Genomic DNA, 24,645 nt, shown 5'->3' with positions numbered 1-24,645 from the left:
GGCTGAGAGAAAGTCCATTTCAGCTATTTCCAACACTTTTTGCACAAATTCTTCTTTCTTAGGTATTTGTGGTGAATGTTGGAAATAGCAGAAATGGACTTTCTCTCAACCAAACTGTTTGCAACAAAGTTAGATCAATGTAAAGAGGTTTGGCAGCCCATGTATGATTGGTTGAACATGCAGAAATAGTAGTAATAAAGGAGAGGGGTGATGGAAGAGAAGTTTTAATGAAACTGATAGATGAACTTAGAAGAACTAGATCAACGTTCTCTTCCCCCCAAATGTTTGTTTATGTGTATTTTTCATTTATTGGTTTTGTTTTTGCATTGTTATAACATTGGTGTTATTGTGTTGTTGTTCTTATGTTGTATATCATGTAAAAAATAAAAATATCATTTCCATCAAAGTGAAATTTGTATGAAGCATGTATGAAATAGCGTTTTACTCTTTATATTGCGCTTTTGAAATGTTGGAATAATTACACTTTTTGAAGAAGAAGAAGATGAAGAAGAAGATATTGGATTTATATCCCGCCCTCCACTCTGAAGAGTCTCAGAGCGGCTCACAATCTCCTTTACCTTCCTCCCCCACAACAGACACCCTGTGAGGTGGGTGGGGCTGGAGAGGGCTCTCACAGCAGCTGCCCTTTCAAGGACAACCTCTGCCAGGGCTACGGCTGACCCAAGGCCATTCCAGCAGGTGCAAGTGGAGGAGTGGGGAATCAAACCCGGTTCTCCCAGATAAGAGTCCGCATACTTAACCCCTACACCAAACTGGCTCTCCAGACTGGCTCTTTTTGAATTTGTCATATAATCGTTTGCCAGTAATTGTAGCTGGGAGCCTTTGAGGTTTTTTGCGGGTGTCTTTTCCACGGCTTCCTCTGATTGCTTGTACCCTTACTAGAAGGTCAGCATTGCAGCAAGGCTCGTTGGATCTCTGAATGCTGCATGCACCACTGGATCAGTAGGAACATAAGAAGAGCCCTGCTGGACCAGGCCATGGGCACCTCTAGTCCAGCATTCCGTTCACACGGTGGCTGCCCCGCTGCCCCTAGGAAGCCCATGAACAGGTGTGCAACAGCACCCTCCGTGCTCCCCAGCAACTGATATAAAGAGGCATAACTGCCTCTGGAGCTGGAAAGGGGTAGGGCCCTGTCACAAGGAGTAGCCATTGGTAGCCTCATCCATTCCCCTTTCAAAGCCTTCCGAGGTGGTGGCCACTAAATTCTGCATGGTAAAGCTGCAGTACTGCAGTCCTAAACTCTGCCCATGACCTGAATTCGATCCCGGTGGAAGCTGGGTTCAGGTAGCCGGCTCGAGGTTGGCTCAGCCTTCCATCCTATCGAGGTCGGTAAAATTAGTCTCCAGCTTGCTGGGAGGAAAGTGTAGAGGTCTGGGGAAGGCCACCGTGTAAAAAAGTCTTCCGTGAACACATTGTGAAAGCAACGTCACCCCAGAGTCGGAAATGACGGGTGCTTGCACAGGGAACTGCCTTTACCATTTTAGATAGTGGCCCTCACCACATCTGTAGCAGCGAATTCCACAGTTTAACTATGCCAGGGGTGTTGAACTCTTTTGTCACGAGGGCCGGATCTGACATAAATTAGACCTTGTTAGGCTGGGCCATGTGGGTCATAAAAAGTAATGCCTAGTAGCAGAGATATACACTTCATAATTTGTAAAGTTTTTTTTAAAAAAACTTAAAATATGCTTAAAAGATTAGCACTCTTGCATTGTTTTGCTTATTTAACCGTCTCTGATAACTGACCCCTCTCGCTCTGAATTATTGCATCAGAATCTGGGAACAATGTCTGTGCTGTAACAATCTTGAGTAAGCTGTTCAGGTGTGTGTGTGTAAGTTGCCAACCGACTTTTGATTTATTGACATTCATTACAGCAATCTCATGGTCAGTGCTTTGAGCCGAAGACCCAGGGGGGAACATGAAATGGCTAGGCACTGCGAGCTTTTGTACCTAAGTTGCTTCATGTGGTGGTCAGCCAGTGGAGAAAACAGAGGCTTTGCCCGTAGCAACTGTGGGATTGAGCATGTCTGGCAAAGCAAGCTGTGATGCAGAAAGAAGCGAGAGAGAGAGAAGGAAGCAAACAGCAGTGAGTGGCTTGCAGGCCTGATAGGAGCTCTCTGGGGGCCTAATCTGGCCCTTGGGCCACACGTTTGACACCCCTAAACTTTGCCGTGGACATATCAATTCCATGCCACCCCAGAACTAGAGGTCCAATGCAAATAGGGGCCCCTGTTTGAGCTCCCAAGATTCAGGCACCTAATTATGCTAGTTTGTTTATTTCCTTGCCTTTCTCTCCAACGGGGATCCAGAGCTGCTTACATTCTTCCTTCCATTCCCCACTGCAGACCAGACATAGCGATTTTTTTTGCATTGGGTCCATGTTGCTTTGTGTCTCTTGCTGGCAACTGCCACAAGCAAAGAAACCCAAAGGCTCATGGTTGAAAGTGACTGGCAAACAGCAATTTTACAAAATTGTGACTGCAATTATTCAGAAATTCCAAATGTGCAGGATGAGTAATAAAAGCAGTTTCATAGATGTTTGTTCTTTTTGCCTTCACTTTGACCTGACAAACTCCCAGTGAAACCTGGAGTCAGCAAAACAGCAGTTATAAACAAGTTCAACACTGCAATCATTCCAGCGATTCAGAGGCAAAAACCAGTGCCATTCTTCAGAGATTGTCAGTGGCATCAAAGCTGAACCCCAATTCTATGATTTGATCATGGGGCCGCAAGCTGGAGCCAGCTGTTTCACATGGAGGCTTTGTCAGACATTCATACTGGGGTTGTGCAAATCTTCATATATTCACACTCCATTCAAAAGCATTTCGAGTCAAAGGTGCTGGCTCCTCCCAGAATGTCCAATTGAGAGAATTGGGGTTCAGCCTTGATGCCACTGACAGTCTCTGAAGAAGGTGATGACGATATTGGATTTATATCCCACCCTCCACTCCGAAGAGTCTCAGAGCTGCTCACAATCTCCTTTACCTTCCTTCCCCCCCACAACAGGCACCCTGTGAGGTAGATGAAGATATTGGATTTATATCCCGCCCTCCACTCCGAAGAGTCTCAGAGCTGCTCACAATCTCCTTTACCTTCCTTCCCCCCCACAACAGGCACCCTGTGAGGTAGATGAAGATATTGGATTTATATCCCGCCCTCACCCTGAAGAGTCTCAGAGCTGCTCACAATCTCCTTTACCTCCCCCCTCAACAGACACCCTGTGAGGTAGATGAAGATATTGGATTTATATCCCGCCCTCCACTCCGAAGAGTCTCAGAGCGGCTCACAATCTCCTTTCCCTTCCTCCCCCACAACCAACACCCTGTGAGGTAGATGAAGATATTGGATTTATATCCCGCCCTCCACTCCGAAGAGTCTCAGAGCGGCTCACAATCTCCTTTCCCTTCCTCCCCCACAACAAACACCCTGTGAGGTAGATGAAGATATTTGATTTATATCCCGCCCTCCACTCTAAAGAGTCTCATAGTGGCTCACAATCTCCTTTCCCTTCCTCCCCCACAACAGACACCATGTGAGGTGGATGGGGCTGAGAGGACTCTCCCAGCAGACACCCTTTCAAGGACAACCTCTGCCAGAGCTCTGGCTGACCCAAGGCCATTCCAGCAGCTGCAATTGGAGGAGTGGGGAATCAAAGCCGGTTCTCCCAGATAAGGGAGCTATGGCTGACCCAAGGCCATACCAGCAGGTGCAAGTGGAGGAGGGGGGAATCAAACCCGGTTCTCCCAGATAAGAGAGCTCTGGCTGACCCAAGGCCATTCCAGCAGGTGCAAGTGGAGGAGTGGGGAATCAAACCCGTTTCTCCCAGATAAGAAAGGTCTGGCTGACCCAAGGCCATTCCAGCAGGTGCAAGTGGAGGAGTGGGGAATCAAACCCGGTTCTCCCAGATAAGAGAGCTCTGGCTGACCCAAGGCCATTCCAGCAGCTGCAAGTGGAGGAGTGGGGAATCAAACCCGGTTCTCCCAGATAAGAGAGCTCTGGCTGACCCAAGGCCATTCCAGCAGGTGCAAGTGGAGGAGTGGGGAATCAAACCCGGTTCTCCCAGGTAAGAGAGCTATGGCTGACCCAAGGCCATTCCAGCAGGTGCAAGTGGAGGAGTGGGGAATCAAACCCGGTTCCCCATATAAGAGAGCTCTGACTGACCCAAGGCCATTCCAGCAGGTGCAAGTGGGGGAGTGGGGAATCAAACCCGGTTCCCCAGATAAGAGAGCTCTGACTGACCCAAGGCCATTCCAGCAGGTGCAAGTGTAGTTGTGGGGAATCCAACCCAGTTCTCCCAGATAAGAGAGCTCTGGCTGACCCAAGGCCATTCCAGCAGCTGCAAGTGGATGAGTGGGGAATCCAACCCGGTTCTCCCAGATAAGAGAGCTCTGGCTGACCCAAGGCCATTCCAGCAGCTGCAAGTGGAGGAGTGGGGAATCAAACCCGGTTCTCCCAGATAAGAGAGCTCTGACTGACCCAAGGCCATTCCAGCAGGTGCAAGTGGGGGAGTGGGGAATCAAACCCGGTTCCCCAGATAAGAGTCTGCACACTTAACCACGACACCAAACTGGCCCTGGTTTTGCTTCTGAATCACTGAAGCGATTGCAGTGGAGCTGAACTTGTTTTGAACTGCTGTTCTGCTGTCTCCAGGTTTCACTGGGAGTTTGTTGAGTCCAAGTGAAGACAAAAAGGACAAACATCTATGAAACTGCTTTTATTGTTCATTCTGCACGTTTGTAATTTCTGAATAATTACAGTCACAATTTTGTGAAATTGTTGTTTGGCTGTCATTGGGTTTCTTTGCACAAGTCTTCCCCCCCCCCCCCGTCCCCCTGTGGCAACTGCCTCAAAGCAAGCTGGGCAAGATGCGGTGGTGGTGGTGGTGGTGGGGAGCTCATCTTAGTCGTGTCTGTCCCTCATTGATTAGAACGATGGAAGGTGGGAGTCCTTTTTTTGGTAAAAGTCTTTGTCGGTTTTCTGGATTCAGCCACAGGACTCCGACGGAAGGCCCAAACTCCTCCATCTCTGGCAGTCGGTGGTCCAGCCCCCTCCATCTCTCTTAATCGGAAACTCGCCTGGAGGAAAAGCAGAGCTGTGTTCTCTGGTAGCTTGCTTGCTCTGAACCCCTGACTCCATGCCGGCCGTTGTATCATGTATGCATTGCATGCTCTTGCATGGAAGGTTCCAGCAGATGGCTGCTCCCAAGGAGGCCTCCTGAATCTCCCCAGAGCACCCTTTCGCTGATTTGTCTGCAGCGGTAGAAAAGAGCGAGAGCCCAGGAGCGCCTTAAAGACTAACCACAATTGTGGCAGGGGAGGAGTTTTTGTGAGTCGCTGCTCCCTTCTTCAGATATAGCTGGAATCATAGTGAGACTGCTGAATTGCAACCGATAATGACGCTCGAGGCATCCTCCTGGACTGAATCAAGACATCGGTTTCCTGTCTCATTGCCAATGCTGATTCCTCTGCACAATGCAGGAAACTCACAAACACCTCCCCCTAAATTCACAGGATCTTCATCGCTGTCAGATGGCCATCTAGCCTCTGTTGAAAAACCTCCAAGGAAGGAGAGCCCACCACCTCCCGAGGAGGGAACCTGTTCCACTGAGGAACCCCCCGCCCCCAACAGTCAGGAAGTTCTTCCTAATGTTGAGCCGGAAACTCTTTTTATTTAATTTCAACTGGTTCTGGTCCTACCTTCCGGGGCCACAGAAAACAATTCCACACCATCCTCACGAGGACAGCCCTTCAAGTACTTGAAGATGGTGATCCTATCACTTCTCAGCCGACTCCTCTCCAGGCTAGACCTGCCCAGCTCCTTCAACCTGGTGGGCTCTCCTTCCTTGGAGGTTTCTGAACGGAGGCTAGATGGCCATCTGACAGCGATGCTGATTCTGCAAATTAGGCAGATCATGAGATGGAGGGCAGGAAGGATTGCATCAGGGCTTAGTTCTTACATGCCCAGGGAAATGCTGATTGCCACTTTGGGGTCAGGCAGCAATTTTTCTCCAGGCCCACTTGGCCAGGGATCCTGGAGGTTTTTGCCATCTTCTGGGCATGGAGCCGGCAGGGGTCACTGGGGATGTATGTGCTTGGGGGGGGGAGGTATTTGTGAGTTTCCTGCATTGTGCAGGGGGTTGGACTAGATGACCCTAGAGGTCCCTTCCCACTCGAGGATTCTATGATTCTACCTCTCAAGGAGGAAGCCTGTTCCACTGAGGAACCGCTCTAACTGTCAGGAAGTTCTTCCTAATGTTGTGCCAGAAACTACATCTATAAGTCCGTCTGGCCTTATATCTTGCAGGTTAGAGTGATTTCACAATAGCAGGCAAATGGCAATAACAGGCACGATTGGATTTGGTATGATACGCAGAGGGGTAGTAGGTGCGGCGGAATCAGCATTGGCAATGAGACAGGAAACCGATGTCTTGTATCGGTCCAGGAGGATGTCCCGAGCTTCATTATCGGTTGCAATTCAGCAGTCTCTCTAATCCCCCTTTGAAATTCTCCCTATGTAAGAATTTGTAACTGCTGCTCTTCGGTCACCAGCTGAATGTCCTGGAAGGTTAAAGTGTTCTCCCACCGATGAAGTGAGCAGTGAGTCACGAAAGCCACAAATTTTGTTAGTCTTTAAGGTGCTCCTGGACTCCTGCTCTTTGCTGCTGGCAGCCAAGAGCAGCTCATTTCTCTTTCCAATGTCCCTGCCCAGGTATAACTCAGGAGACCATCGAGGAGGCCCGTTCAGCAGTGGAGCGGGTCATGGTGAACGACATCCACCGGCTGCTGAGGGAAGGTGTTGACCTGGACACCCCGCTGGACCACAGAGCTACCCTGGTGAGAGGCCTGCAGGAGCCCCAGTTCTGGAGATGAAGGCTGGCTCAGCCGATAGGTCTGTCGCCCATGCAGAGGCTGGAATGGCTCTGTGGGCTTCCTTTCAGCCCCAGAGGACAGACTGTGCATAGCGGAAGGTGACCGAGATGTCCTTGATATCCAGACGCACTTTGTACCTCTTGGAGGCTGCTTTAGAAGAAGCGAATTGTCGGAGGGGCTGCCGGGCTCTTCTGCAGTAGAACAGCACGATTTGGGTCCAGGAGCACTTTAGAGGCCAGCCAGATTTTGGGGGGCTGGGGCTTTTCAGAGCACCTTTCCTACACAGGCAGCTTCGGCTTTTGAGAAGGCGCAGTCCCACCAAAACCTTGTTGGTCTCTAGGGCACGCCCAGAACCAAGTCTTCCTTTAACAGGAACTTAGCGTTTGGGCGATGGGAAGTCATCTTTCCCCTCTGACCTGTTCTAGACAGTACTCACCTGGAAGACTGGATCCAGTTGGAGAAAGATGCAGCCAAACCGGAGCAAGATCAGAGGAGGAGAGGGAAGCGGGCAGGGGGTCGGGGTGGGGGGGAAGGTCAAAGAGGGTAAGGGTTCCGGTCTGGAGCAGAGAAGCCAGAGGGACGGCTCTGCAGCGAAGAGGGGCCAGGACTGCTCCAGATGGGATCGAACGGGCATAGGTCCCAGGAGGGGAGATTTGGGGTGATTTTCCCGTTGGTGAGAGCAGTTATGGGAAGGGGGAGACAGAGGCTGGACAGGGTTGCTCTGACTTTGGATGTCCTCCATGGAGTGGGGGAAGGTGGGGAGTGGGCTAGAGAGCTTCTGCCCTCCCCGCCCCCCCCCCCCCCAGCTCTGCCTGCCGTTTGTAAGAGAGCTACAGAGGAAAATAGGGTCAGGCCAAATTCACAAAGGGCACTGTTTGAGTTCTGATTGTGCCTGGTGGGACTCCGGACAGCCTGGCCCTTCCTGGAGCAAGGGACTGGGGGGGTGGGGTGGCCTCATAGGGAATGGGGCGAGGCTGTAGGCCCAGCTGTCCCGTTCTGCAGCCAGGGCCACTCTCCCCGTGGGCAAAGGCACATCATGTGCCCCCCGCTCCCCGCAGCACCATGAGCTGCACTGCCAGAGGGCCCGTTGTGAACCCCTCTTGAGTTCTGCTCTGTTCCCCCCTCCCCTTCCTGCCCTGCAGCTGCACATTGCCTCAGCCAACGGCTACCTGGAGGCCGCGGAGTTGCTGCTCGAACACAAGGCCAGCATGAGCGTCCAGGACAACGACGGGTGGCAGCCCCTCCACGCGGCCGCTTGCTGGGGCCAGGTGAGTGCCTCTCCTCCCCGTCGCCCGGGAAATAGGCAGCCCCAGACGGCCTGTGGCGAGGTGCTGCCCCCTAGTGGCCCTCCCTGCTCCCCAGAGGATCTGCACTATAATCCCATTCATCTGGATTTGCTGAGAGACCAGACGGTCCTTACGACCCCCCTGCTCAGTTGTGCAAAGAGCAGAAGGCTTCCTAATTAGTCATGCTCTGCCCAGAGAGGGCTGGCTGCGGTCGTGGTGGTGGCTGCAGCGTGGACGTGTGTGTCAGAATTTGGGCAGCTCTTCTGGAGCAGCCCGACTCCCAGTCCTACAGGCAAGGGGTGGGATTCTTGCGGGAGCTCCTTTGCATCTTAGGCCACACCCCCTGATGCAGCCAATCCTCCAAGAGCTTACGAGGCTCTTTTTTGTAAGCTCTTGGGAGGATTGGCTACATCGGGGGAGGGGTCTAATATGCAAAGGAGCTCCTGCTAGAATTCCACGCCTGCCTGCAGCTACATGTGGAACAAATGGAGTGCCTGCTCCAGCATCCTCTTTCACACTGCAGCCAAAAGGGTTCCCTGGAGGGCCAGTGAGCAGGGCAGAGAGGCCAGTCTCCACCTCCCCATGGAGCCTTCTTTGTCCGTCTTCTGTCTTTCTTTCATCTGTCTCAAGCATCACACGAAGGTGCAACCAGCTATATTTGCATTTATTTCTTTCCTGCATTTCATTCCCTTTGGGGCTCAAAGAGCGAGAACATTCTTCTCCCCTGCTCCGTTCTCTCACAGCAACAACAACCCAGTGAGGTAGACCCAGGGAAAGAGTTTGTGAAGAGCCCACGTTCCCACAGCATGCTTCCACAGCAGAAGTAGGGATTTGAACTCTGGTGCCACAGGACCCTTGTCCAAGGCTCTGTCTACGACACCTCTCCAGCTCTCCTAGTTTCCTGGCACTGGTGCTCAGAGGTTTGCTGCTTCTCCTCCAGTAATGGAAAGTTCTGGGTCTGGGAGGAGAGACTGCGGACCCCTCCCACAGAGGGGAGAGTGTCGCAGCTGCTGCCGTCCTGTTTCTAGCAGAGGCAGCTCAAGGAAAAGGAAACACATTCTGCCATAAGGCAAGATGAGGCCTCAAGGGCAGCTTTTGAACACCAGTTTGGTGTAGTGGTGAAGTGTGCAGACTCTTGTCTGGGAGAACCGGGTTTGATTCCCCCCTCCTCCACTTGCAGCTGCTGGAATGGCCTTGGGTCAGCCAGAGCTCTCTTATCTGGGAGAACCGGGTTTGATTCCCCACTCCTCCACCTGCACCTGCTGGAATGGCCTTGGGTCAGCCATAGCTCTCTTATCTGGGAGAACTGGGTTTGATTCCCCACTCCTCCACTTGCAGCTGCTGGAATGGCCTTGGGTCAGCCAGAGCTCTCTTATCTGGGAGAACCGGGTTTGATTCCCCACTCCTCCACTTGCAGCTGCTGGGATGGCCTTGGGTCAGCCAGAGCTCTCTTATCTGGGAGAACTGGGTTTGATTCCCCATTCCTCCACTTGCAGCTGCTGGAATGGCCTTGGGTCAGCCAGAGCTCTCTTATCTGGGAGAACCGGGTTTGATTCCCCACTCCTCCACTTGCAGCTGCTGGAATGGCCTTGGGTCAGCCAGAGCTCTCTTATCTGGGAGAACCGGGTTTGATTCCCCACTCCTCCACTTGCAGCTGCTGGAATGGCCTTGGGTCAGCCAGAGCTCTCTTATCTGGGAGAACCGGGTTTGATTCCCCACTCCTCCACTTGCAGCTCCTGGAATGGCCTTGGGTCTGCCAGAGCTCTCTTATCTGGGAGAACCAGGTTTGATTCGCCACTCCTCCACGTGCACCTGCAGGAATGGCCTTGGGTCAGCCAGAGCTCTGGCAGAGGTTGTCCTTGAAAGGGCAGCTGCTGTGAGAGCCCTTTCAGCCCCACCCACTTCACAGGGTGTCTGTTGTGGGCGAGGAAGGGAAAGGAGATTGTGAGCAGCTCTGAGTATAGGGTGGGATATAAATCCAATATCATCATCAATCATCATCTTCTTCTTCCCAGGAGGTACGCCGCTTGCTCAGGGGCCAGCCCCCCCGTCCCACTCATTGCTGTGAGGATGCTGTGGCAGGGCTTGCTCTTGGGCAGGGGTGGGGAACAGTGGCTCTCCAGATGTTTTTTTGCCTACAACTCCCATCAGCCCCAGTCATTGGCCATGCTGGCTGGGGCTGATGGGAGTTGTAAGCAAAAACAACTGTTCCCCCCCCCCCGCCCCCTAGGCTAATCCAGCAGGCGGGCCTGTAGCCACAAGGGGGCCTGTGGGGGCACTGCCCCGCTAAGTGCAACCTGCTTTATTTATTTATTTATTTTGCTAGAAGAAAGCTTATGAGAAGCGGGGAGGGGCGGTGGCTCAGTGGTAGAGCATCTGCTTGGGAAGCAGAAGGTCCCAGGTTCAATCCCCGGCATCTCCAACTAGAAAGGGTCCAGGCAAATAGGTGTGAAAAACCTCAGCTGGAGACCCTGGAGAGCCGCTGCCAGTCTGAGTAGACAAGACTGACTTTGATGGACCAAAGGTCTGATTCAGTATAAGGCAGCTTCATATATGTTCAAACCCCACAGTGGATGGGAAAGGGAGCCCCCTGACTTTTGAAATCCTGGCTATGCCCCTGCCAGCAGGGCAGTTCTCTCCTCGCTGTGTCCTCTTTGCTCGCTGCAACCTCTTCTCTTCTCGCTGGCAGATCCATCTGGTGGAGCTCTTGGTGGCCCACGGAGCAGACCTGAATGGGAAGTCGGTCCTGGATGAGACCCCGCTAGGTGAGTCGGGAGAGAGCAGCAGAAGTGCAGAACGGCCCTCAAACTCCCGGCTGGCCCGCCGGGTGGACTCGGCTGATTTATGAATATGCAGTTTTTAAATATGATGTTTCATCGCACAGTTTAGAGAAAGCCTGGAGGGTGAAAACGGGTTCTGAATTTCCGGATACCTCATTTAGCTCTTATGCAGTAAAACCAGAAATCTTCTGTACGTCTAAGAATCTACGTTGACCGCCCGATGTTCGCCCGTTCCCCTTGGCGTTCTTAAGGGGGTCCTTCATTCTATTTGCTTCACAGGAGACGGAACTTGCACCTTCTAGGAAATTGCCTCTGTGGACTTTTAAAATATATTTATATCTCTACATCCTTAGGCATTTGTTTCTTCTCCTGCTGATATTTTGATAAGGCCACTTATAATTTTGTGTTAGAGTAAATTTATTTGTGTTAGCTTTCAGAAGCACAATTGAGACTAATTTGGACATGGGGTTTGAGAAGAGGCAGTTATTCAGAACTATCAGTATACATGGTCCCTTGCAGAATTTATTAGCCCAAAAGGGGAGTCGGGTGGGGAGATGCAGCACAATCCCAGCTGTTCTGGAGAAGGGCTAGAAAATCTGCGAGGGGCCAGAGGTGCAGGGTGACAGCATCTCCTCCCATCTTCCCTCTTCTTGCAAGATGTCTGCGCAGACGAAGAGGTGCGTGCCAAACTCCTGGAGCTGAAGCACAAGCACGACGCCATCATGAAGTCGCACGACAAGCACAAGTCTCTTCTCCAGCGCCGCACCTCCAGTGCAGGCAGCCGAGGGTACGACAGAGAGGTTCCGGGGGAGAGCTGTTGGCGCTGGACTGGTCCCAAGCGGCAGGAAGGAGGGGAGGTGGGAGGAGGGCTAGCAAAACTCTGGTTTTGGCTCAGGGCACGATCTGGCTGCAGCCACTAGGGTGAGCATTGCCCCCTTGGCCGTGGCTGAGCCCAGACACAGCCCAGCCCCAACCCCGCGTGCTGCATCCTTCCTCCCTCTCTCCCTCCCCCCCTTCAGGAAAGTGGTGCGTCGAGTGAGTGTGACGGAGCGCACCAACCTCTACCGCAAGGAGCACGAGAAGGAAGCCATCGTCTGGCAGCAGATGGAGCAGCGTGAGAGCGAGGGGGAGGACGAGGACCGCCAGACCGATGTGGAGCTCCAGCAGCCACTTCCGGTAAGTTGGGGACAAAGCCTGGGCTCTGCTGGACGAATCGCAGATGGATGGCCTGCCTTGTTTGCCTGTCGGCTGGAGGCAAAGCCATCTAAGAGGTGCCCTCAGTTCTCGTTCCTGCTTCTTAGAGCTCAACTTGGCTGGCTCTCAGGGAGTGATGACAGCATTCGTGGTATTTATCACGATCCAAGATCAGCCAACCAAAGGGCACAAGTGAATCACCTGTAAAAACATATAAAGAATAAAAATTATTAAAGTTTGAGTCCAGTGGCACCTTTAAGACCAACCAAGCTTGGTGTAGTGGTCAAGTGCACAGACTCTTATCTGGGAGAACCCTGAATAAAACTTTGTTGACCTTAAAGATGCCACTGAACTCAAACTTTGTTAAGAATATAGGAGAAGCAATGTTAGATCAGGCCAATGGCCCCTCCAGTCCAACACTCTGTGTCACAGAAGAACATAAGAGAAGCCCTGTTGGATCAGGCCAGTGGCCCCTCCAGTCCAACACTGTGTGTCACATAAGAGAAGCCATGTTGGATCAGGCCAATGGCCCCTCCAGTCCAACACTGTGTGTCACATAAGAGAAGCCCTGTTGGATCAGGCCAATGGCCCCTCCAGTCCAACACTCTGTGTCACAGAAGAACATAAGAGAAGCCCTGTTGGATCAGGCCAATGGCCCCTCCAGTCCAACACTGTGTGTCACATAAGAGAAGCCATGTTGGATCAGGCCAATGGCCCCTCCAGTCCAACACTGTGTGTCACATAAGAGAAGCCCTGTTGGATCAGGCCAATGGCCCCTCCAGTCCAACACTCTGTGTCACAGAAGAACATAAGAGAAGCCCTGTTGGATCAGGCCAATGGCCCCTCCAGTCCAACACTCTGTGTCACATAAGAGAAGCTCTGTTGGATCAGACCAATGGCCCCTCCAGTCCAACACTCTGTGTCACAGAAGAACATAAGAGAAGCCCTGTTGGATCAGGCCAATGGCCCCTCCAGTCCAACACTGTGTGTCACATAAGAGAAGCCATGTTGGATCAGGCCAATGGCCCCTCCAGTCCAACACTGTGTGTCACATAAGAGAAGCCCTGTTGGATCAGGCCAATGGCCCCTCCAGTCCAACACTCTGTGTCACAGAAGAACATAAGAGAAGCCCTGTTGGATCAGGCCAATGGCCCCTCCAGTCCAACACTCTGTGTCACATAAGAACATAAGAGAAGCCCTGTTGGATCAGGCCAGTGGCCCCTCCAGTCCAACACTCTGTGTCACAGAAGAACATAAGAGAAGCCATATTGGATCAGGCCAGTGGTCCCTCCAGTCCAACACTCTGTGTCGCATAAGAACATAAGAGAAGCCCTGTTGGATCAGGCCAATGGCCCCTCCAGTCCAACACTCTGTGTCACATAAGAACATAAGAGAAGCCCTGTTGGATCAGGCCAGTGGCTCCTCCAGTCCAACACTTTGTGTCACAGAAGAACATAAGAGAAGCCATATTGGATCAGGCCAGTGGTCCCTCCAGTCCAACACTCTGTGTCACAGAAGAACATAAGAGAAGCCCTGTTGGATCAGGCCAGTGGCTCCTCCAGTCCAACACTCTGTGTCACATAAGAACATAAGAGAAGCCCTGTTGGATCAGGCCAATGGCCCCTCCAGTCCAACACTCTGTGTCACACAGTGGCCAAAACCCAGGTGCCATCAGGAGGTCTACTAGCAGACCCGGAACTCCAGAAGCCCTCCTACTGTGCTCCCCCAAGCACAAGAATACAGAGCATCACTTCCCCAGACAGAGTGTTCCATCTGTACCCCTGATCTAATAGCCACTGATGTTTTCTCAGTCCACTCTTGAAGCTGTTTATGCTTGTAGCCACCACCACATCCTGTGGCAGTGCATTCTAGGTGTTAAAAAAAAAGTACTTCCTTTTATCAGTTCTAACCCGACTGCTCATCAATTTCATTCAGTACCCGAGTTCTTGTATTGTGAGAAAGGGAGAAAAGTACTCCTCCCCTTCCTGGTCCCCTGGGGAAGGAGGGAAAGAGCTAGAGCTTCCTTTGCCCTGTTCCCTGGATCCCAGGGAAGAAATACAAAGAAAGCATCTTTACGTTTTAAACAATTTATTGGTAGCATATGGTTACAAAGCTTATCTATTCCTTAATTTTTTCTTTTTTCACATTAACCCATATGACATTTCCATCCCCCCTCCCTCCAATGTTGACTTCCCCGAGGTTATAAGTTCAAATCCATACTAAAGGCACTTCTGACTGCTCAAAGTTCCATATATATATTCTTACAACTAAAAAAATGTCCAATATTTCTTTACTTTCCAAGTTTTCTCCATATATCCTTTAAATTTTCTCCACTCCCTTTTGAATATCTCTAAATCATAGTCTCTTAGTGTTCTGGTTAATTTGTCCATTTCACACCACGATAAAACTTTCATGGTCCATTCCCATTTCTCTGGTATTTTTTCTTGCTTCCAAAGCTGCGCGTACAAAGTCCTAGCAGCTGATAACAGGTACCAAATTAAAGTCCTGTCTTCTTTTGGGTATTTTTCTAATTGTAATCCAAGTTAAAAAAAAAGTACTTCCTTTTATCAGTTCTAACCCGACTGCTCATCAATTTCATTCAGTACCCGAGTTCTTGTATTGTGAGAAAGGGAGAAAAGTACTTCTTTCTGTACTTTACCTTATGCATAATTTTGTAAATCTCCATCATGTCACCCTTCATTCATACTTTCTCCAAGCTAAAGAGCCCTAACCTCTTTAACCTTTCTTCATAGGGAAAGTGTCCCATCTCCTTAATCCCTTTAGCTGACATTTTGTGCACTTTTCCCAGGGCTATAATATCTTTTTTGAGGTGCAGTGACTTGACCTGTACACAGTATTCCAAATGAGGCCGCACCATCGATTTATATGGGGCATTATGACACTGGCCGATTGGTTTTCAGTTCAGTTGCTCACCTCCTTCAGACAGCCACATTCTTAACTTAGTGGTAATACAAGGCAGTTAATAAAAGGATGGGAGCCTCTGCTTCCTTATCAGTAGAGCCAAGTGCAGAATTTGACCTCCTTAAAAACAATTTCATTAAGGCAGTCTGCAAGACGAGTGGATATATATAAAATGTATCAGAGCTGCTTGGAAATTTGGATAACATAGGGGTCGCATTTGGGGGGCAAATAGCTTTATAAAACGAACAGTGAAGGAACACATTCTCAGCTGTTCTTGCAGTGTTTAGTTAGCAGAAACACCAATGGGAATACCGAGTACCGAGATAGTTCCCTTGCAGCAGAGCTGAAGGTTGAATGCTGAAACAGGCCGTGGCAAATGCTCTGTGGTATTTAGGAAATTCTAAGGGATGGAGACGATTCGCTGGAGCAGAACTGTGACCGTGATCCCCCCCCTGCTGCTGGATAACAGTGAATTTGAGCTTTGCTCAGTGTGAAAAGTGGTATCCTTCAAGAAGGAGACCACGTCATCCACTTTGAAAGAACTGAAGTCCTTTCTACAGTCTCACATTATCATACCCGCCTGAACAGAGAAGCTATTGAGATTTACAAACACCAGCACAATTTTAACAGAAAGGAAGAAGGCATTTTCATCCACCAATCTTGGTACCCAGCTCTGCAAAACACCCTATAGACTATAAATTGCAGAAAGTCTCAGAACAACCAGCATATTCCACAGAACAATCAGCACAGTCAACAACCATCTTCCTTATCTTCAAACCCCTTCCAACTCTCCCAGCAATTAACACAGAACAATGGTCACATTCAACAGCCAGTTTCCTTATCGCTACCCTTCCAGGAAGCCCCACCAAACAATGGGCACATCCACAAACCAATTGCCTTTTCATCACACCCCCTCCAGCCTAGAAATAGCAGCTCTCCAGCAGCCCTGGCCCCACTCAATGCACAGCAGCCAAGAAGTTCAGAGCGCCTGCTCCGGCTGCAACACCACTGAGGATGTTCTCCACAGCTGAGAACGAAACGTCTGGAAGGAAAACTTTCTCCAGTAGAACACGGCACTTGATCCCGAAAGACTCTACAAACCCTAGTGGTATCCTAGATCAGGGGTGTCAAACATGCAGGCCAGGGGCCAAATCAGGTCCCCTCAGAGGGCTTCTTTTAGGCCCCCAAGCAACTGGCTGCTGTCTGCCGCCTCCTCCCTCTCGCTTGCTTCCTTCTGCATCACAGCTTGCTTTGCAAGGCTTGCTCAATAGCTCAGGAGCTACAGAGCAAAGCCTCTATTTTCTCCATTGGCTGAGGCTCCTCCCCTTCCTGGTCCCCTGGGGAAGGAGGGAAAGAGCTAGAGCTTCCTTTGCCCAGTTCTTTGGATCCCAGGGGAGAAATACAAAGAAAGCATCTTTACGACCAACAAGTGCTAATGTTTTAAAAGCATGTTTTAATTTTTTTTACAAAAATAACTTTAGTTGTGTTTGCGTCCTTTAAAAAGTTTATATCTCCGCTACCTAATCTTAAATAGATACACACATGACCCGGCATGACATAGCCTGGTCCAGCCCAACAAGGTCTCATTTATGTCAGATCTGTCCCTCATAACAAATGAGTTCGTCCTGGATTGTTTGATTGGGCTCCTTAGCTTGGAGAAATGTCGACTGCGGGGTGACATGATAGAAGTTTACAAGAATATGCATGGGATGGAGAAAGTAGAGAAAGAAGTCCTTTTCTCCCTTTCTCACAATACAAGAACTCGTGGGCATTCAATGAAATTGCTGAGCAGTCGGGTTAGAACAGATAAAAGGAAGTCCTTCTTCACCCAAAGGTGATAAACATGTGGAATTCACTGCCACAGGAGGTGGTGGTGGCTTCAAGCATAGCCAGCTTCAAGTGGGGATTGGATCAAGATATGGAGCAGAGGTCCATCAGTGACTCTTAGCCACAGTATATTATTGGAACTGTCTGGGGCAGTGATGCTCTGTATTCTTGGTGCTTGGGGGAGGGGCAAAGTGGAAGGGCTTCTAGACTCACTTGTGAAACTTCTGATGGCACTTGGGTTTTTTTTTTTTTTGCTACTGTGTGACACAGAGTGTTGGACTGGAGGGGCCATTGGCCTGATCCAACATGGCTTCTCTGATGTTATGTGTGACACAGAGTGTTGAGCTGGATGGGCCATTGGCCTGTTCCAGCATGGCTTCTCTTATGTTCTTATGTCTGAGGCAGTGATGCTCTGTATTCTTGGTGCTTGGGAGAGGGGGCAACTGTGAGAGGGCTTCTAGTGTCCTGGCCTCACTGATAGACCTCCTGATGGTGCCTGATTTTTTGGCCACTGTGTGACACAGAGTGTTGGACTGGATGGGCCATTGGCCTGTTCCAGCATGGCTTCTCTTATGTTCTTATGTCTGGGGCAGTGATGCTCTGTATTCTTGGTGCTTGGGAGGGGGGGGCAACTGTGGAAGGGCTTCTAGCCCCACTGATGGACCTCCTGATGGCGCCTGGGGTTTTTGGCCACTGTGTGACAAAGAGTGTTGAACTGGATGGGCCATTGGCCTAATCCAACATGGCTTCTCTTACGTTCTTATGTTCTTTAGCTCCCCGGAAGCTCAAGATGGCATAATTGGGGGATTAATGCGGGGAAAGGTGAAAGTGGGTCAGTCTTGTAGCTCCCTAGGAGGACATGGGAAAGAAAACCGAACAGGAGAAAGGCCCAATCAAACCATCCTGAAAGATGCCAGACCGGGGGCAGGCGTGGCGGGGTGTGTGTGCGTGTGACAAATGCCTCTGTCTTTGTCCCCAGACTCTCGCAGCAGTCTCCCCCGTGTGGTGGGCCCCGGGAAACAGAGTGTAATAGCTTCAGTAGGTGGGACCCCCAGATTTGGCCTTGCTTTTGCGGGCCCCCTGTGTGTGTTTCTGGTTGGGGGAGCAGCAAGGCCCAGGCGGCCTTGCCTCTTCATCCTTCCTTCCTGTGTCCACGCAGGATCCTGCGGTCACGGTGGAGGCAGCGGGACCGGGAGGCTCGCCGGGGGAGGAGGAGGCGGCCTCCCAGCGCAACGGCACGGCCCACCCCAAGCACCTCTACTCCAAACGGCTGGACCGCAGCGTCTCCTACCAGCTGGCCACGCAGGAGGAGCTCAGCTCGGAGAAGGCCCACCACACTCTGGCCGACCTGAAGCGCCAGCGGGCGGCCGCCAAGCTGCAGAGACACCACCCCGAGGAGTTCTCGGCCAGCCCGGGGGAGGCCCCCAACTCGGTGTACTTCACAGCGGCCAGCGGGGAGCCCCCCCTCTTGAAGCTGACGGCCCCCGCCGAAGAGAGCCCAGTGGAGAAGAAGCGCTGCTGTAGCGTGATGTGAGCCGGAGGGGCCTTCCGGCCGAGCTGAACATCCAGGCGGGACGGGGCTTTTGCTTCTCTGGAGGGCACCAGCTGACTCATCTTCGAGAACTGATCTAGCTGCTGCTTCCTTCTGGTGCAAGACGGGAGCTCACCGCAGTGTCTTTGGTGGCAGGCCCAGAAATGTGGCTCGCCAGACTACAATTCCCAGCATGCAGCCCCCTGCTGGGAGCCGTAGTCTCACGGGGGGGGGGGTCGCATCTCTGTGTTCAGGGCCGATGGCTCTTCGGCTGCACTCCGGCTCCCTTGGTTCTCCAGGGGGAGTCCCTGCAGCGGTTGGGTGACCCTTGCGGGCTTCAAGGATCTCAGGGACGGACTGGGCAGTGCTGCTGCCGGGGCTTGTGGGTCGTGCTGTGGCATTGGTGTTGCCCACCGGGGCACAAGCGAAGGCCATTCCTTCCAGCACCTGGCTGCCCTCCTACAGACTTGGGGGAGGCGGAATTGGTGCGGAAAGGGGCCAGGGAGGGCAAAGCCTCCCTGTGGGCCGTTCTGCGTCTCTGCGATGGAAGCCGAGTGGTGCAGCCAACCTCTGGAGCAGAGGAGTGACGCTGGCAGCCCCGGCTATGTTTTCTCAGGTTTGACTCACAGGTGCCTCTCTGCCCACTTTCCCAGCATGCCTTTCTCTAGAACAGGGAGCTGCTCCGGCTGTGCTTAGAGTGGAGGCCTCTGCTTGGCTGTCTTCTGGGGCTGAGAGGAAGACCTGCCAGGGAGAAGAGCTTTCCCTTTTCTCCCCTTGAAGGGGGGGCAGGTTGGGCCGAGTTGTTGAGTCGCAGGGCTGCTTGCTTCCGAGGAGGCTTTTCTGGGCTTGAGGACCGGCTGGGTGGGTTCTGGAACAACCGAAGGGCAGAAGAGGTCCATGACTCCGCCATCCAAGTCGGCCTCCGTGGTGCAAACAGCTTGGTCAAGGCATTTGTCGCTTCCCAACAGAGCGCTCTGGCTTTGGGGTGCCGTCCCTCATCCCCTCTGGGGCTGCTTGGCTCAGGACCAGGTGACCGTGGCCTTAATGGGCAGCTGGAGTGGCCCCCCAGGCTGCCCACTGTGCAGAGAGAATCACCAGCTGCTGGGCCCAGCAATATCTTCCCTCGCTGTGACGGGCGACCCCTCTGGAAGCGTCTTGCCTGAGAATTCAGTGCAGGAAGACCAGCATTTTGGTGCTCTGGGTGGCGTGGGGGTCACCCAAGGGAGCCTCTTTCCAGCTCCTGGTGGGCACCTCTACAGGGAAGCCAGCCAGACCTTCCCTTTTGGGGGGGGGGGGCATTTTGTGCAATGCATTCCTGTTTGGATCCTGCAGCTGCTGTGTGGCATGAGATTCCCCTGACCCCATGGAGGGTTTTCTCCCTCCCTCTGTCCCCAGAGGGTTTTGCACACCCTGGATTTTCTTTTCTCTTTTGCATAATCTTTTTCTTAACATGTTTATCAGGTCCCCCCCCCCCCCCCGCTAATGTCTTATTTTGGTTTTGATCCTGAGACTTTCTGGTTATTGATCGGGCAATAAACCAAGTGGCTGCTCCTCTCTCAGCCTCCCTCTCTGTCACCCCATGAGCCCCCCCGCCCCCCCATGGGCCCCCCCATGGGCGGGGCTAGAAATCCACCTAATCTAGTAGGGACCAAAGCAAGTATTCTCCCCCTCCACACACACACACATTCCAGGACAGCGGCAGAAATGGTTGTGGGAGGAGCTATAGCTCTGCTGTGGGGCTGGTCACCTCCTCCAGTTTTGATGGCATTGTGCAGGGGTTGGACTAGAGGACCCTAGAGGTCCCTCCCAACTCTATGATTCTGTGATTCCTTTCTGCCATCGAAACTCGGGGTTTTGGTCATGGCGGATTGAGCTGCTTTTCAGTCGAGGAGCAGATCAGAATCTCTGTTCTGGGCAGAGAAGGTGATTGTAACACCTGCTGCCTACTTCTTCCAGGAAGGGAGAAGGCCAAGATATGCATATTAAGTTCGATGGGGATTTACTTTGGCTGACGAGGGGCTCCAGTGGGGTTCCTTTTTGGCTTTGAAGAGTCCCCCAAGAAGGGCTGTATTCCAACGTCTACAGAGGATCTCTGAGGTCATTAAGTTGGCTTAACTTCACCAAGATACAAAGCTTCTTTGGGACTGATCAACACCTAATATCTAAAAGAGCAGTGCGCAGAAGGATATCGGAATTGAAGGTAAAAGATCTATGTCACTCCGGGACTAATATAAGACTAAATTAAAATAAAAACAAAACCTAGAATCCTAGAGTTGGAAGAGACCTCCAGGGTCATCTAGTCCAACCCCCTGCACCATGCAGGAAACTCACAGACACCTCCCCCTAAATTCACAGGATCTTCATTGCTGTCAGATGGCCATTAGCCTCTGTTGAAAAACCTAGAATCCTAGAGTTGGAAGGGACCTCCAGGGTTATCTAGTCCAACTCCCTGCACCAGGCAGGAAACTCACAAACACCTCCCCCTAAATTCACAGGATCTGAATTGCTGTCAGATGGCCACCTAGCCTCTGTTGAAAAATCTCCAAGGAAGGAGAGTCCACCACCTCCCAAGGAGGAAGCCTGTTCCAATGAGGAACCCCCCCTAACAGTCAGGAAGTTCTTCCTAATCATAGAATCCTAGAGTAGGAAGGGACCTCCAGGGTCATCTAGTCCAACCCCCTGCACAATGCAGGAAACTCACAGACACCTCCCCCTAAATTCACAGGATCTTCATTGCTGTCAGATGGCCCTCTAGCCTCTGCTTAAAAACCTCCTAGGAAGGAGAGCCCACCACCTCCCGAGGCCTGGCTTATTGCTGCCTGTTCACTCCCACCCTCCCGATTTCCTTTTTGCACCTTCCTCCTGAAGAAACGGGCTCCTTTGAGCAACCCCCGCTCCAAGCCCAGTGGTGAAGGTGGACTGTTGGGCTTCCCTCTCCTGAGCGAGTGAGAGAGCTGGTAGAGCCACTTCCTTGGTGGCTTTAGACGGAGGCCAGATGGCCACCTGGCAGCAATGCTGATCCTGTGAATTTCGGGGAAAGTGTGAAGTTCCTGCTTTATGCAGGGTTGGACTAGATGACCCTGGGGATCCCTTCCAACTCTAGGATTCTCTGCACCGGCAGGCCCTTCTGTAGCAGGGATGTATGAAGCGGAGGCCTAGCTGGATTTCAACAGCTCTTTGCGAGTCTCCTCTAGGGACAGCATGGTGGTCCAGCTCCCCTCGCCTCCCCCACTGGCAGGGGAAGTAGGTTTAAAGGGGCTGGAGGTGGGAGCGGCTGGGCTACAGCAGCAGTTTCCAAGGAAGAGACGGATTCCTTCTCACTCAGACTTTGACCTCCAGTTTCTTCTCCTTGCTGCCCCTCCACCTTTTCATGTTGCAATTTCTTGCTTTGTTCGGGCTTTATGCCCCCTTCTGAGGGCCCCGGTGGCTTTTCATCAACTGGAGCTTGCTGAGAATTTGGGAGAGTTTGGCAGGAGAATAAGGAACGGAGAGATGGTGTGAGAGCCAGTTTGGTGTAGTGGTTAAGTGCATGGACTCTTATCCGGGAGAACTGGGTTTGATTCCCCACTCCTCCACTTGCAGCTGCTGGAATGGCCTTGGGTCAGCCATAGCTCTCTTATCTGGGAGAACTGGGTTTGATTCCCCACTCCTCCACTTGCAGCTGCTGGAATGGCCTTGGGTCAGCCAGAGCTCTCTTATCTGGGAGAACCAGGTTGATTCCTCACTCCTCCACTTGCAGCTGCTGGAATGGCATTGGGTCAGCCAGAGCTCTCTTATCTGGGAGAACCAGGCTTGATTTCCCACTCCTCCACTTGCACCTGCTGGAATGGCCTTGGGTCAGCCAGAGCTCTCTTATCTGGGAGAACCGGGTTTGATTTCCTACTCCTCCACTTGCAGCTGCTGGAATGGCCTTGAGTCAGCCATAACTCTCTTATCTGGGAGAACCAGGTTTGATTCCCCACTCCTCCACTTGCAGCTGCTGGAATGGCCTTGGGTCAGCCATAGCTCTGGCAGAGCTGTCCTTGAAAGGGCAGCTGCTGTGAGAGCTCTCTCAGCCCCACCCACCTCCCAGGGTGTCTGTTGTGGGGGGGAGAAGATGAAGGAGATTATAGGCCACTCTCTGATTCAGGGAGAAGGGCGGGGTATAAATCTGCAGTTCTTCTTCTTCCCTGAGCAGCGTGCTGAAAGGCCCTTGTGCATGGTGGACTGGTTCATACTCCCTTCCCTGGTCCACTTCCTTCTGCACCAAAGGGGCTCCCTGGTTTCTGCTCCTGGCTCCTTGAACACGTGCCGCCACCAGGTGCCTCCTTGCCTGGAGGGGTGTTTTCCCCCCCGGGGGCCCTGCGCTTGCCTTCTTGTGTCCCCCCTCCCTGGCTAGGAGCGGCTCCACTCAGCCTTGGGCCCAGTCCTCTTGGGAAAACGCAAGGGGCAGGAACATCTTACAAGCCACCTGGAGTTTCAGGGGATGAGCTTTCAGGAGTCAGACATATCTGATGGTCTCTTCTTTGCCTCTAAAGTGTCATGGATCATAGGGTTGGAAGGGGCCTCCAGGGTCATCCAGTCCAACCCTCTGCACGGTTCAGGAAACCTACAAATGACTCCCCTCCCCCCCACATACATCCCCAGTGATCCCTGCTCCATGGCCAGAAGATCTTACTCTTCTCCATCCAGCTGACAGAGCTGCCCTCCTGAGCAAGGGGTGGGCCCTCAGTTCCTCGTGAGGCTTGTGCTTCCTCGTGTCTCCCACTGGCTGCCCCTGTCTCCAGCATGGGCTTGCCTCTCCCTGGGTGGTGGCTCAGGGGCAGGGCAGAGAGGGAGCTCCCGATGGACCCTTTCCTACCAATAAAAGTGTTCTTGTAAAAACCCACACGGTGGCTGCGCGTTTGTGTCTGGCTCTGCTGCGACTGTAGCATCCTGCTTGTCTGCCCCACCTCTTTGGTTTGCAGGAACAGTACGGGGTGGGGGGAGGTTTGATGGCTGCCTAGGGCTGACTTTGAGGGAAAGTGGCTTCGGATGAGTAGCCGTGTTCATCTGAAGCAGCAGAACGACGTTTGAATCCAGCAGCGCCATTCAGACCAGCAAAGTTTTATTCCGAGTATAAGGTTCGTGGGCCGGCACACAAAAGTTTATACCCCAAATAAGACTTTGCTGGTCTTAAAGATGTCACTGGACTCGGACTTCGTTCTTTAGGGGAAAGTATTAATGGCAACTATTTAAGAAGGCAACCACCAGGAGCGCCTTAAAGACTAACCTGGTTTTCAGGCATGAGATGTCGAGAGGCAGCACCTTCGTTGTCACGTACAGCATCTCCTCTAAGCTGAGTTAGTGTGGGCTAGCAAACAGATTTTTAGCCTCCGGCTCACACCTTTTTGTCTTAGCGCAGGAAAAATGGCTCCAGAGCAAACTAATTTCTGCAGGAGCTCGCAACTTGAATGCCAGGAGCTCACAAAGTAGAATTTTCACTCACAAGGCCCTGCAGCTTAGAGGAAACATTGGTGGAGAGCTGTCTTCCCTCTAAGCTGAGTTAGTGTGAGCTAGCTCACAGATTTTTAGCCTCCGGCTCACACCTTTTTGTCTCAGCTCAGGAAGGAGGACCCCAGAGCACACTCATTGATGCAGCAGCTCACAACTTTCATGCCAGGAGCTCACCAAGTCGAATTTTCGCTCACAAGACTGCAGCTATTGGGGAACGTCGGTCATGTATACTCTCAAAAGCTTACCCCTTTCCCCATCGTTGTTGGTCTCCATGGTGCTTGGACCAGCATGGCTTCTTGCTGAAACTGTCTTAAATATCTGAAATGCGGTGTCGGAGGAGAGTTTGACGGGTCGTGTGGGCCACCAAAAAGACAAATCCACGGGTTCGAGACCAAATCAAGCCTGAATTCTCCCGAGAAACTAAAACGACTCAGCCGAGGCTATTGGACTTCGGTCAATTCACGAGAAACCAAAAGTCCCTGGCAAAGACAGGAATGCTGGGGAAAGCGGGAGGAAGAGCCAGCAGGAGAAGGATTGAGTCAGTGGAGGCTCTCTCTCCGCAAGGCTGCTAAGGAAAGGATGGTATGGAGATTGTTGGTTCATTGGGTTGCCGTAAGTGGAGTGACAACGGTGTGTAACACACCCACACACACACACAAGAAAGCAGGTGGGGGCGGACATGTTTGATGCATCAGGGAAAGATCCCCCCCCTAACCCTACCAGGGAGCTTCATGTGCCA

General features: G+C 52.0%; 1 protein-coding gene across 1 annotated transcript in view; it reads left to right on the top strand.

The window, feature by feature from the left end:
• LOC132590920 (protein phosphatase 1 regulatory subunit 16A-like) overlaps positions 1–18,494 on the top strand; it is a 77,481-nt gene extending 58,987 nt beyond the window's left edge. Inside the window, exons 5-10 of the mRNA XM_060263839.1 lie at positions 6,731–6,855; positions 8,034–8,159; positions 10,867–10,942; positions 11,615–11,744; positions 11,977–12,133; positions 18,060–18,494. Of these exons, the coding sequence (XP_060119822.1) occupies positions 6,731–6,855; positions 8,034–8,159; positions 10,867–10,942; positions 11,615–11,744; positions 11,977–12,133; positions 18,060–18,434 (989 nt within the window). The 3' untranslated portion in view covers positions 18,435–18,494. The remainder of the gene's footprint in view (positions 1–6,730; positions 6,856–8,033; positions 8,160–10,866; positions 10,943–11,614; positions 11,745–11,976; positions 12,134–18,059) is intronic.
• Positions 18,495–24,645: the final 6,151 nt, after the last annotated feature.

This window comes from Heteronotia binoei, unplaced genomic scaffold (genome assembly GCF_032191835.1).
Source record: "Heteronotia binoei isolate CCM8104 ecotype False Entrance Well unplaced genomic scaffold, APGP_CSIRO_Hbin_v1 ptg001179l, whole genome shotgun sequence".
NCBI classification, from domain to species: Eukaryota; Metazoa; Chordata; class Lepidosauria; order Squamata; family Gekkonidae; genus Heteronotia; species Heteronotia binoei.
The sequence above is the reverse complement of the archived record's forward strand: the minus strand, read 5'-3'. Positions and strand labels throughout refer to the sequence as shown.